At 38.0% G+C, this 13,939-nt stretch overlaps 1 protein-coding gene across 1 annotated transcript in view; it reads right to left on the reverse strand.

Annotated features, from left to right (window-relative positions):
* The window catches only part of CNTNAP2 (contactin associated protein 2), a 1,133,690-nt gene that overhangs the window by 841,931 nt on the left and 277,820 nt on the right, over window positions 1-13,939 (reverse strand). The window contains exons 5-7 of the mRNA XM_077808720.1: window positions 12,979-13,182; window positions 9,589-9,773; window positions 2,196-2,339 (exon numbers count right to left, since the gene is read on the reverse strand). Coding sequence (XP_077664846.1) covers window positions 2,196-2,339; window positions 9,589-9,773; window positions 12,979-13,182 — 533 coding nt within the window. The remainder of the gene's footprint in view (window positions 1-2,195; window positions 2,340-9,588; window positions 9,774-12,978; window positions 13,183-13,939) is intronic.

The following is a 13,939-nucleotide window of genomic DNA, read 5'->3' on the forward strand; positions in this document are numbered from 1 at the left end:
TGCTTGTATTATATCTCTTTTGCCTACCTTTTGTCTGTCTGGTCTACTTAGATAGTAAGGTTGCCATGGCATGGGCTCTCTGCTACTCTGCGTTTGTAAAGCACCTACTACAATGGAAGCTCAATCTTAGTTAATGCCTAGACATCACCGGAATGGACATGGTTAATAATAGTATCATCAACAAAACCCAAGTTTTCATGCTAAATCAGGCTGAGGAAGAAGAGCAAAAAAGCTTTTGCAAGGAACATAAAAATCCATGTTGGTTTAATTAGAACAAAATTGATTTTGTTTTTGCAGAGGTGAGGCAGTGTAAGTAATTCTACTGAAAACAAAGGTCACTTCTATTTTTATAGTCATTCTTAGAACTGGAAATCAAAAGAACCATCGAATTAAACGAGCCTGCAATAGACTCTTGATGACGCACTAGTGAATAACAATACTACATCTGTGGATCTCACTGTAATATAATTTCATACCAAAAAAAGAAGAGGGATTCTCATCTATCCCTGTCACTATTTATGCAACTAAATAAGTAGTCTGATTTCTAAAGGTTTTGAAAACCCACAGCACCCATAGGTTACAGGACTGACATTGGGTGTTCAGCACTTCTGAGAATCATGCAACTTATCTGGGGCCCCAATTCAGGAAAGCACTAAAGTAACATACTTAAAACTGTTCCTATTCCAGGAAAGCATGTAAGCATGGACTTAAATCCCATTGACTTAAATTGGACTTAAGCACACATATAAATACCCTTCCTTACCAGGGATTCAGAAATCAGGCTTGAATTAGGCACCCAACTGAAAATCTGGCAAGATTTCTCATATAACGTGTGTTGCTTAGCTCATTTGTCCTGTACAGTGTGGGACACTTAAAATCCCACATATCCTACAGAAAACAGAGCATCTTTTTCACAGGAATTCAATATTATTAATTGGATTTCACCATGTCTGGCAGGAAAGCCCCTGAAGAACAGGAGGAATTTCAAGGATTCAGGATGGTTGGGTTTTAAAACTCTTATACTGAAGCAGAGTTTCATACCTGGCATGCACATCATGCTTAATGTCTTTGTCATGTCTAAAGAAATTTGGTGTAGAAATAACAAAATGTACTATTTGTACAAAACAGTGTTACTGTTTAAAGTTTAGCTTTTTCAGAGATTTTAAGATGAAAATCAGAAAATTCAAAATTATCATTCCCGCAGTCATGATCACTCAGCCATATTCCTCAGATACTTTATATCAGCGTATTAATATTAAAACCATATACAATATGTATAGATTAATTAGGAATTTTATACGATTTCATCACCATCACATATGCATGTGTATTTATAAAGAGTACATGATGTTGTGAGGGTTACAATGCTCATGATGTTGTATGAAGATATTATTGGCAGGAGTTTGTGAGGGTTACAATGCTTATGAAGGGGGAAGCCATGAATGATGTAGGCAGGTCATCCTGGACTCATGACAGTAAAACATTTATTCTACACTACAACACCATGTATTCCATGTGTGCCACATATATTACAGAAAAGCTATTTTAGGAATTTTTTTACAGACTTAAAAATATTAATGGGACTAGTTCTTGTATCCCTCCTCTGGTAAAGACATAGGATTTCATTTTCATGAGTACCATTGTGCAGTTCTTCCAAGGGAGAGAAAAAATGAAATTAATATAATGTAAACTACCTCCAAAATAGCTTTACTATTTATAAAACAACATGACTTTAAAATCTGATATCTTGAGGCCTTCCAGGGCTAGAAGCCAATGCCAGGTGAAGTGGAGAATCTCCTCTCTCCAATGGTATCCCCACTACTAACTCTTTAGGGACATGAGAGATTAGACTTTGAAGCCACGACATGTTTACATCTAGGAAAGTCACTGGCTCAGGAATTAATATCCAACCAGAAAAGGAGAAAGTTATCAGTTTTTTTTTTTTTTAAATAGCAGCTGTCTGAAACTACACAACCAGTTTGGAATGTTGGAGTAAGACCCATGAGGAGCTGGCAAAGGGGTAAAGTAATGTACTCATAAGTATGTGGTAAACTGCACAGGTATGTGATAAAAGTTATTTATCATATCATGTTACTACAATATATCACATGGGTATCAGCTACACACAGAGTCACACTATCTATGTATGCTCCATTACTTGTCAGAAGTTTAGATGATCATGAAAAAGTTCTCACCCCATTAGAAGGTTCCAATTTCCTCCTCTTGGCAAGGTCTGTGATATTATTACCATTGTAATTGATGCTTTCCATACAGCCTTTGAAGTTTTTCCTGCTATTTGAACTTGGCTTCCCAGAAAAAGGCATGCCACCAAAGGTTATCTTTGAAAACAAACAAGAGACTGTAGATAGTAACTGGAGGGAAATATATTAGAATTTTAAAACAAATATGCTGCAGATGTATTTGTTTTCCTGAACATTCACACACAGCAAATGAGATAGCTAGCACTACTGTTTGCCCAAACAGCAAATTTAAATAAGCCCAGCAAAAAATGGAAGAAAGCAAATTTTGATTTCGTAATTGCAAATATTCACCCTGGAGACCAGCATTCATCCCTATATGAACAAAGCATACCATGTGACCTTTCATCCCATTCTAGACATTTCACCATGAATTGCTCACTCACAAGCTATTGAACAAGAAATATATCAAATAAGAATTGAATTGGAAGAAATATCCATCACAGAAAAAATTGTAAACAAGGTAGGGGAGACAGTCAAATTATTTGTTCAGAATCATTCTCTAACCTCTAATGGTGATTCATATAATAATGCATTAATTAAATTTGTGACTGAACTCCTTGGGGGGAGAATTGTATGTCTCCTACTCTGTGGTTTACCTCCATTCTACGATATATTTCATGTTATAGCAGTCTTGGATGATGACCCAGCACATGTTGTTCATTTTAAGAACACTTTCACTGCAGATTTGACAAAACACAAAGAAGGTACTAATATGAGATTTCTAAAAATAGCAACAGTACCTGACCCAAGATTTAAGAATCTAAAGTGCCTTCCAAAATCTCATCGGGATGAGGTGTGGAGCATGCTTTCAGAAGTCTTAAAAGAGCAAAACTCTGAAGCAGAAACTACAGACCCCGAACCACCAAAAAAGAAAATCAATCTTCTGCCGGTGGCATCTGATTCAGATGATGAAAATGAACATGCGTTGGTCTGCAATGCTTGGGATCTTTATCGAGCAGAACCCATCATCAGCATGGACCCATGTCCTCTGTAATGGTGATTGAAGCATGAAGGGACATGTAAATCTTTAGTGCATCTGGCTCATAAATATCTTGCAGTGCCGGCTACAATAGTGCTTTGAGTATGTCTGTTCTTACTTTCAGCTGATATTGTAAACAAGAAGTGGGCAGCATTATCTCCTGCAAATGTAAACAAACTTGTTTATCTGAGTGATTGGCTGAACAAGAACTAGGATTGAGTGGACTTGTAGGCTCTAAAGTTTTACACTGTTTTATTTTTGAATGCAGTTGTTTTTTGTACATAATTCTACATTTGTAAGTTCAACGTTCATGATAAAGAGATTGCACTAAAATACTTGCATTAAGTGAATTGAAAAAATACAATTACTTTTGTTTTTACAGTGCAAATATTTATAACAAAAAATAAATATAAAGTGAGCACTGTACACTTTGTATTCTGTGTTGTAATTGAAATCAATATATTTGAAAATGTGGAAAACGTCCAAAAATATTTATATAAATAGAATTCTATTATTGTTTAACAGTGCAATTGACAGCCCAGTATTTATATTAAACAGATGATGGTACCAATAATATACCAAAGTACACTCCTTCCCAAAAATGCTCACACAAACTTCTTAGACCAGGATCGGCAACCTTTTGCACACGGCCCGTCAGGCCGGGCCACCTCTTCCCGCAGCCCCCATTGGCCTGGAACAGCGAACAGTGGCTAGTGGGAGCTGCAATTGGCCAAACCTGTGGACGCTGCAGGTAAACAAACCGTCCCGGCCCACCAGTGGCTTTCCCTGACAGGCTGCGTGCCAAAGGTTGCCGATCCCTGTCTTAGACACTGCCTCTGGAATTTGCCAGAAATAAGTTTTCAAACATCATTCTTTGTCAATTCTATTGGGTATTATTGAGAACAGGAAAAGGAAACTCAAGGGGAACATTATCTATTTAAAAAATGTTTTGAACATTTCTTTTTCCATCTTAAAGAGGGGAAGATCCTTGAGTCATTATTTAAGAAGAACTAAAGCCTATTCAATGCAATGCATCTGAAAACCAAAGGCTTTAAAATTTGCTCACAAGGGCTCCTTCATGTAATCTTGTGGCCACGTCCTCAGCTGGTGACTAAGCTCTGTTGACTTTAATGAAATGACAAGAGTTTACACCGGCTGAGGATCAAACCCTTAATGTTTTATTTGGTGCAACACATTCTTTGGTGAGCCAGTATTTATGCACTTGAAAAAAAAGCAGGAAACTGGAAAAGAAAAAGATTGTGAAAAAAGTGAAGGAAAAAAGGAGACAACCAGACAGGATGACAAATTCAGAGGGATTGATAATTTTTTTATTTTATTTTATTTTATTTTTTAATTTTTTTGCATTAACAGCGTAATTAGAAATAGTGCCAATTTCTCTTGCTGGCTTATCTCTTCTGAAAGAGAGAAACCTAAAAAATAGTTTCTCCATTTGAAATGTGGTTTTGATTCTCTCAGCTTTATCACCTATGATTAGTTTATCATAAGGGCAGCACATTTAAATGTGGTGTATGACAACGAGACACTAAAAAGACAGTGTTAATTGAGAGGAAAGGAGATAGACAGTTCAGGGCTACTACTGACATTTATATGAATTACTGAAACAAATTCAAAGTATATTCTCTCTTTGATGTATTCATGTAACTTCCATCAGAGATGAGGAGCTTCCCACACACATTCAAAGCAGAACATACCCCAGAGGACTGCTCCTGGGAAACGACCCTACTTGTTGGAAGGGACAGAAATTCAGGCCTCATATCTACACTGCAATTAAACACCTACGACTGGCCTGTGCCAGCTGATTCGGGCTCATGTGTCTCAAGCTCCGGGGCTGTTTAATTGTGATTCAGACATTCAGGCTTGGAGTGGAGCCCAGGTTCTGGGACCATCCCCACTCACAGGTTCCCATAGGCCCAACTCCGGCCTAAGCCTGAATGTCTACACCACAATTAAACAGACCCGGAGCCCAGTGAACCAGAGTCAGCTGACACAGGCTAGCTGCAGGTGTTTAATTGGAGTGTAAACATTAGATGTATTCCTACCTTTGGGGGAGGGGGGAGGGAGTGTATTCTAGCTTGTAGATCAAGGCACTGGGAGTCAGAAAACTTTGGTTATTCCCATCTGTGCCTCTTGCTTTTTGTGCAGACTTAGACAACTCATTTAACCTAACTGTGCTTTCAATTTATCTGCTTGAAAAAATAGTTTTAATAATATTTACCTCTCAAGGTTGTTATGAGGTATAATTTAAGTGTTTAGTACTTTTAAAACCCTAATTATAAGTGTAAATTATCTTTTGTTAGAACTGGATGAGTACTGAAAAAAGGCATTCATGAACATTTGTTTGAATGAAACCATTAATTTACTTCAATGGCATTTGCCACTCTTTTAAGTCATTTCCCTCAAACATTCACATGAATGTTTCTCACTCAAAAGAATATTCATAAAAAAAGAGAATCTCAGAAATATTTATTCAAATATGGGTTCATGCAAGGTTCATAACTGAAGTATTTGTACTACTTTTTATAAAAGTTGCAAGGACAGAAACAATTCTGTGTGACTCAGCCAACCAATCAAATACCACAAATAACTAACAACAAGTAGCGAATAGACAAATATACAGAAGATCCCACAAGCAGCCTATGGGCTTCAACACATTTGCACACATTCATCTACCAGTCTAGGACAATGAACAAATTAATGACAATACAAGTCATGCAGTAATCAAGTACAAACATGATACAGATTAATCTAAAACTTATTTGCTATAAATTCTTCATTCACTTCTGATTATTATTATTAAATTTACTGTTGAATTCAGAAGTGAAACACATTCTCTCTCGATCTTCCCTTCCCATTGTCTCTTACAGAGAATACATTCTGATTGGTGAGCAAGCTCCCATTGATAAGAGGTGCAGGATTGGGGCCTATATTAGTAACATGTTTCTACTTGGCCTTCTTTGCCACAAGATAAGGTCAGCGGGTTAAACCAATCCCCTATTTCTGTTCTTGAACACAAGCCTCCTAGTTCAGGAGCATGCTGGTCACTTGGAATGAGATAATAGACTTTGGGGCACTTACAGTTCTTTTAGTTTTATTTATTGTATTTTACATTTTGCCGTTAAGGAAAGTGTATTTATTTTAATAATTTGTTCAAGCAGTCAGCATAATCTCTAAGTACTGAAAGATATTTTTTAAAAAGCCCACGAACATTACTCGTGCAGGAATGTAAACACTCTAAGACCCAATAAATAAATAAATGCCTGAGAAAAGAGATGAGTCTTACAACAGGCACAGAAGTTTGGCAGACTTGGGATCTAGAAGATAATTGGGGGAACTGAGTTTCAAAATTAACAGAACTACAGAGCTTTGTAGAAAATTGGAGGGAATCTAAGAACTAAAAGCACTGATTAAAATAAATGCCATAAAATGTAGCAGAAAAGCTAAAGTTCATAGAATCATAGAAATGTAGGGCTGGAAGGGACCACAGCAGTTTATCGAATCCAGCCCACTGCGCTCAAATAAACCTAGATCATCTCTGACATGTGTTTGTCCTATCTGTTCTTAAAAATCTCCAGTGATGGAGATTCCATAACTTCCCTTGGAGCTTAACTACCTTCATAGTTAGAAAGTTCTTCCTAATATCTGACCTAAATCTCCCTTGCTGCAGATTAAGCCCATTACTTCTTGTCCTACCTTCAGTGTACATGGAGAACAATTTATCACAGTCCTGTTTATAACAGCCCTTAATGTATTTGAAGGCTATTATCGGGTCCCCTTTTCTTCTTTTCTCAAGACTAAATGTGTCCAGTTTTTTCAACTTTTCCTCATAGGTCAGGTTTTTGAATCCTTTTATCACTTTTTGCTGCTCTCCTCTGGACTCCCTCCAATTTCTTCACGTCTTTCCTAAAGTGTGGCATCCAGACCTGGACACAGTACTTCAGCTGAGGCCCCAGTGGCAAGTAAAGCAGGATACTTATCTCCCATGTCTTACATACAACACACCTATTAATACACCCCAAAATGATAGTAGCCTTTTCACAATTGCTTCCCATTGTTGACTCATATTCAATTTGTTGTCCATTATAATTCCCAGAACCTTTTCACCAGTACTATCACCTCGCCACTTATTCTTCCATTTTGTAGCTGAGCATTGGATTTTTTTCTTCCAAAGTGAAGGACTTTGCTCTTGTCTTTATTGAATTTCATCTTGTTGAATTCAGACAAATTCAACAATTGTCAAGGTTGTTTTGATTTCTAATGCTTTCCTCCAAAGTGCTTGCACCCACCACCCCGCACCCCAGTTTGGTGTCATCCTCAAATTTTACAAGCATACAATTTTACAAGTCATTACAAAAAGAAGTGAATTTTACCAGACCCGGGACTGACCCCACACAGGACTCCACAGGATACACCCTCACTGCTTGACAGTGAACCACTGATAACCACTTTTTGAGTACAGTCTTTCAACCACTCATACATCTGCCTTACAATAATTTTATCTAGACTGCATTTCCCTAGTATGCATATGAGAATGCTATGTGTGACTGTGTCAAAAGCCTTCCTAAAAACAAGACATATCACGTCTACTACTTCTCCCTTATCCACTGACAGTAACCCTGTCAAAGAAAAAAGGTAGGTGGATTTGGCATGATTTGTTTTTGATAAATCCATGCTGACTATTCCTTATAACCCAACTCTAGATGCTTATGTACTGATTGTTTAATGATTTGTTCCAGTATTTTTCCAGGTATCGAAGTTAGGCTGAGTGGTCTGTAATTCTCCGGGTCTTCTTTGTTCTCCCTTTTAAAGATAGGTACTATATTTGTCCTGCTCCAGTCCTTTGGGATCTCACCTGTCCACATGAGTTCTCGAAGATAATGGTTAACCGTTCCGAGATGGTTTCAGCTAGTTCTTTACGTACCCTAGGAATTTTATCAGGTCCTGCAAACTTGAATATATCTAACTCATCTAAATATTCTTTAACCTGTTCTTTCCCTATTTTGGCTTTCTACCTCCCCCTCCTTGCTGTTCATATTAATTGTGTTGAGTGTCTGGTCACCATTAACCTTTGCAGTGAAGACAAACAAAATAGGCATTAATCCCCTCAGCCTTCTTGATGTCATCAGTTATTAATACCCCTTCCCAACTAAATAGAGGACATACAGTTTCTTTAGTCTTTCTCTTGTTTTTCATGTATTTATAACATCTCTTCCTACTGCCTTTTATCTCTCTTGCTAGGTGCAACTAATTTTGTGCCTCAGCCTTTCTGATTTTGTCCCTACATGCTTTTGTTATTCTTTCGTACTCCTTAGCAATTTGTCTTTGTTTCCTTTTTTTGCGGGATTTTTTTTTTAATGTACAGGTCATTAAAGAGCTCCTGGTGCTGACATATTGGACTCTTACTATTCTTTCTATCTTTCCTTTGCACCAGAATACTGTCTCCTTGATAAACTGCCAGGTCTCCTGAACCTTTTTATCTCTTAGATTTTCTTCCCATTGGAACTTACCTACCAGTTTCCTGAGTTTGTTAAAGTCTGCTTCTTTGAAATCCATCATCCTTATTCTGCTGCTCTTACTCATTCCTTTCCTTAGCATCATGCAATCTATCATTTCATGATCACTTTCACCCAAATTGCTTTCCACCTTCAGATTTGCAACTAATTCTTCCCTGTTGGTCCAGAATCAAGTTTAAAATGCTTGTCCTTCTAGTTACTTCCTCCACTTTCTGAAACAAAAAGTTGTCCCTGATGCATTCAAAGGACTTACTGGACATTTTGTGATTTGCCATATTACTTTCCCAACAGATGTCCGGGTAGTTAAATTCCACCATTACAACCAGATCTTGTGTTTTAGATATTTCTGTTATTTGTTCCAGAAATGCCTCATCCACCTCTGCTTCCTGATTTAGTGGCCTATAATAGACCCCCTACTACAACATCACCCTATTTTTCTCCTTTTATCTTTACTCAGAGACTTTCAACTGGTCTGTCTCTCCCCTCCTTTTGGACCTCAGAACCAGTGCATGTATTCTTGATGTACAGCATAACATCTCCTCCCTTTTCCTCCTGCCTATCCTTCCCGACCAAGCTATACTCCTCTAAACCAACATTCCAGCCATGAGATTTATCCTACCAAATCTCTCTGGTGCAAATTAAGTCTTAATCTAGTTTATGTACTCATACTTCCAGTTCTTCCAGCTTATTCTCCATACATCTTGCATTGGTGTATGGACATCAAAGTTGTATCGCCTTTTTGTTTGTTGGTTCCCCATTTGGCTTTATTCTAAAGAGCTGATATGAAGGAGAACTAGCAACAGGTGTCACTGTGTACCTCATAGTCCAGGTCCAGGTAATCAAATTCCCCATTGGTTCTGAAATGTTGCATGTGCCTATCCAGTGTTAGATTGATGTTCCTCCCATGACGTTCTATGACAATGGAGTGCCAATGGTGGTCATCCAAGAGGCTGCCTGTCATCACGGATGTGTGACCATAAATTGAGCCATACTGGTTGCTACCTGAGACGGAGAGGATAGAAGAGCAGCAGATGATTAACTCACACTCAGTGTCATTTAGGAAACATATTCATCCTGCTGTATCATATTTCACATGAAACATGCTGCATAACCACTACCATTTTTGCTGTGAAGTCAAGATCGGACCATTTGGGAGTTTTTGCCGTTAATATATTTAGCTAGGTCATATACCAAATACCTAATTTGTGAGGTATATAAGTAATTACTGATAACAGAAAATGTTTGATGGAGAATGATAGTAATATCCACTTTTAGTTAGTTATAAAATTGTTTTCAATCAGAGATTTTCTGTGTTTGAGCCCTAGAAAGTGAAAAGCTGTCACTTTCAGTAGAGTATTTAGACTTTGGGCCAGTTTCCAAGCTTCAGTGGAACTATGCTGACTTAGATGAGGAGTTGGCCCTTGGGGTCTGATAAGAGAAAAGCTTTAGGCCATGTCTACACTTGGAAGGGTCTGCAGTTATACCCATACTGACATAGTATAACAGCAAAGCACTCCTATTGTGAATATAACTTATACCAGAAAAACTGTGCTTTTTGCAGGTAAAGCTTATTCCAGCCCCAGAAGGGAAAGAAGCTATCCTGGCAAAAGCACAGTATAACTGTGCCGGTGTATCTGAATCTAAAGCAGGCACTTCTGGTGGCACAGCTATGTTAGTTAGGGTTCACACAATCTTCCATATTTTGAATGCAGCATAATCTAAATCTTTTTGTGGAGCTGAAACTTTCTTGACATTAAACATCATGGGAACTCAGACTTGGAGTCTTAGTAGATCTTTCCCTCCCCTATCTCCTCAGACTGTATAATCACACCCCAGACAAGCAAAGGTATGGAAGATATTATATATTACTCAGGCTGGCTGAGCTGAGAAATATAACAAAACTGAGAAATGAATGGGTTATAATTGCAGTGAAATTTGTTAAAAATAGATTAGTGCTACAGGAAGATGTGCTGTCCTCATCAGCATCTGCCTGTACTGTTGATCTTTAGAAAAAGGAGCAGAATAGAAAATGCTAGTGGAAATAATTAATATGCATTGTAAATAATACATGAATAAAATAATTTACTGTTCACATGACTGCAAGAGAAGCAGGCAAAAGTTACATGAAACCTCATTTTAAAAGGCATTTGTTTTAAGAAAAAATGAATCTAAAGCCACATACACACTTTCCTTCTCATATGAGCAAAACTATTTTATATAACTCAGCCTACAAACCAACCTGCTCAGAAGCCTGTAATACCTCTTGCAGAAGGAAAGAGGCAGGACTTGGTAGTAATAAATATATAGATGACTTCTTAATGAGGCAACTGGCTACAGACAGAGCCTGTATCTGACTCTGACACTCTAGTGCTCAGATTTTATGAACATAGCCTACACTTCTTAGTCTCATCATCTAGGGTCTCCTTAAATCCTGCCACAGAATTAGCTATATGATGGATTATTCACTGAATACAAAATGAAAACCAACCTACTAATTTCCCAATCTCAAAGCTAACAAAAAGGGTGGGCCCATATGAAAAGTAGCTCCCCAAAGTGGCCCAATAGTCTTCTCACATTGCTTAGAGTATAGGATCTAGCAACACTGGCATCAGGTTACTGAGATCGGTAAAAAGAAAAGGAGGACTTGTGGCACCTTAGAGACTAACAAATTTATTTGAGAATAAGCTTTTGTGAACTACAGCTCACTTCATCGGATGCATTCAGTGGAAAATACAGTGGGGAGATTTATATACACAGAGAACATGAAACAATGGGTGTTACCATACACACTGTAAGCAGAGTGATCAGGTAAGGTGAGCTATTACCAGCAGGAGAGCCGGAGGGGTGGGTGGGACGGACGGTCAGACCTTTTGTAGTGGTAATCAAGGTGGGCCATTTCCAGCAGTTGACAAGAAGATCTGAGGAACAGTGGGGCATGGGGGGAAACAAACATAGGAAACTAGTTTTACTTTGTATAATGACCCATCCACTCCCAGTCTTTATTCAAGCCTAAGTTAATTGTATCCCTCTGCCATGTACCTAAAAGTGGCAATTCTTCAACAAAAGAACTTCAGAAACAGACTCCAACGAGAGACTGCTGAATTGGAATTAATTTGCAGACTGGATACAATTAATTTAGGCTTGAATAAAGACTGGGAGTGGATGGGTCATTACACAAAGTAAAACTATTTCCCCATGTTTATTCCCTCCCCCCGCCTGCTGTTCCTCAGATGGTCTTGTCAACTGCTGGAAATGGCCCACATCGATTATCACTACAAAAGGTTCCCCCCGCTCTCCTTCTGGTAATAGCTCACCTTACCTGACCACTCTCCTTACAGTGTGTATGGCAACACCCATTGTTTCATGTTCTCTGTGTATATAAATCTCCCCACTTATTTTCCACTGAATGCATCTGATGAAGTGAGCTGTAGCTCATGAAAGCTTATGCTCAAATAAATTTGTTAGTCTCTAAGGTGCCACAAGTCCTCCTTTTCTTTTTGCGGATACAGATTAACACGGCTGCTACTCTGAAACCTGAGATCGGTAAGTTTTCCCGCCCCTCCACACGCACATCTGAAGATCATATCAGACATTCAGGGTAAAATCCTGTTCTACCACTGACTTCAGTAGGGCCAGGATTTCTCCTTAAGCATTTGCAGCCCGGAGCTGTCACTCTACCTCCTCTCTGGCTATACTTTCTCCAAGGCAGTATCTTGGACCTCAGCTTGGCATTCGCCCATGGCTTCTCAGTGAGGGCCCCTCACTATTTTCTCTGCAGCTTCCCAAGTCTTCTTAAATTCACCTGGCCTTTCCCCCAGTACTGCTGATCAGCTCCCTCTCTCCCACAGCCATTTTGCTTCTACTGTAAATGAATCTGTGTAAAGCTAACCAGCACCATGTATGCCCTAAACCAAGAATAAGATTCTCTTGTCATTTTTGGGAACACTGCATTTCTAGGTGTCACTGTTTTTTGTTGTGTTTCTATTTGTGGTTTCATTTTCATATTTTTGACATTCTGCATCCATAGTAAGACATAATCTACACTCATTTAAAAATACTGTATACAGGAAAGGATTCAGCATTTTCACCAGATGATCTGATTATAAGGTGCTGCTTAAAACAACAAGCAAAAGAAGAAGGAAAAAAAGGAGAATGGTATTTGAATTTAAATTATGTACCTAAAATGATTTTTAAAGAATAAGCATACCTAGATTTAAATTAAGGACCAGCTTGGCTTTTTTCAGTTCCAGGGTGATATAGTCTCCTTGCTGCCCTTCACCATGGAAGATGACACCTTCACTTTCAGAGGTTTTAAATTTCAGAGTGATGACGTCTTTCAATGTTTTCATTTTCTTGTTCCTGAATCTGTACGGTAACACAGCATGGCCATCAAAATTGATAACATCGGCCCCTAAAGGGAAGACGTAAATAACATTGTTGCTTAGTGATTATATATTATTGTAGCCATTGGAAAAGCAAACATACCATTTACGGATTACATCTGAGCAGGATAAATGTATGAATGCGATATGAATTGTAAATATGTTTTCTCTAGGCTATAATTTAACGGAAGAATATATAATGCAACAACCAGGTAGGACATGTATTTAATGTTTATTTTTTCATTGGGATATCATAAATTAGACTCAAAGATGCACAACCTACAGGTTTTATTCAAATTCCCCTTCATCTCTCTTGAATATGGTAGTGCTCACAAATATTTGCCTAACCCAACCAAAGTTGAAAGCAGGAAAGAAGACTTTCCCAGTGGTTGTTAATAATCTATTTGATGCCTCTTAAAAATTCACTAGAGATGCGTGTGTGTGAATTTTTATCAATGAAATACGACACTGCAAAACTTCCCTGGTAGTAATAAAATCAGATCAGATTCCTTGCAATGTTCATACATTTTAGGACTAACCTGGAATAGGATCAGGCCTAAAATTCATACTCCAGTGAAATTACCATATTTTTCTGTTTGTGAACTATCTGCAAATGGATATAGATTGTTATGAATTTGTTTATTAGCATTTGTTTGACAACTTACTTCTGTAAACTATTTTTAGCCTATGTTTTCTCATTAACTTTGCTATAAGAATTCATGTATTTGCTATTCATGATTCACTATTTGTATCATGTGATTGGTCACCTAACTCTTCCTAGATGCA

This window comes from Eretmochelys imbricata, chromosome 2 (genome assembly GCF_965152235.1).
Source record: "Eretmochelys imbricata isolate rEreImb1 chromosome 2, rEreImb1.hap1, whole genome shotgun sequence".
In the NCBI taxonomy this organism is placed as follows: domain Eukaryota; kingdom Metazoa; phylum Chordata; order Testudines; family Cheloniidae; genus Eretmochelys; species Eretmochelys imbricata.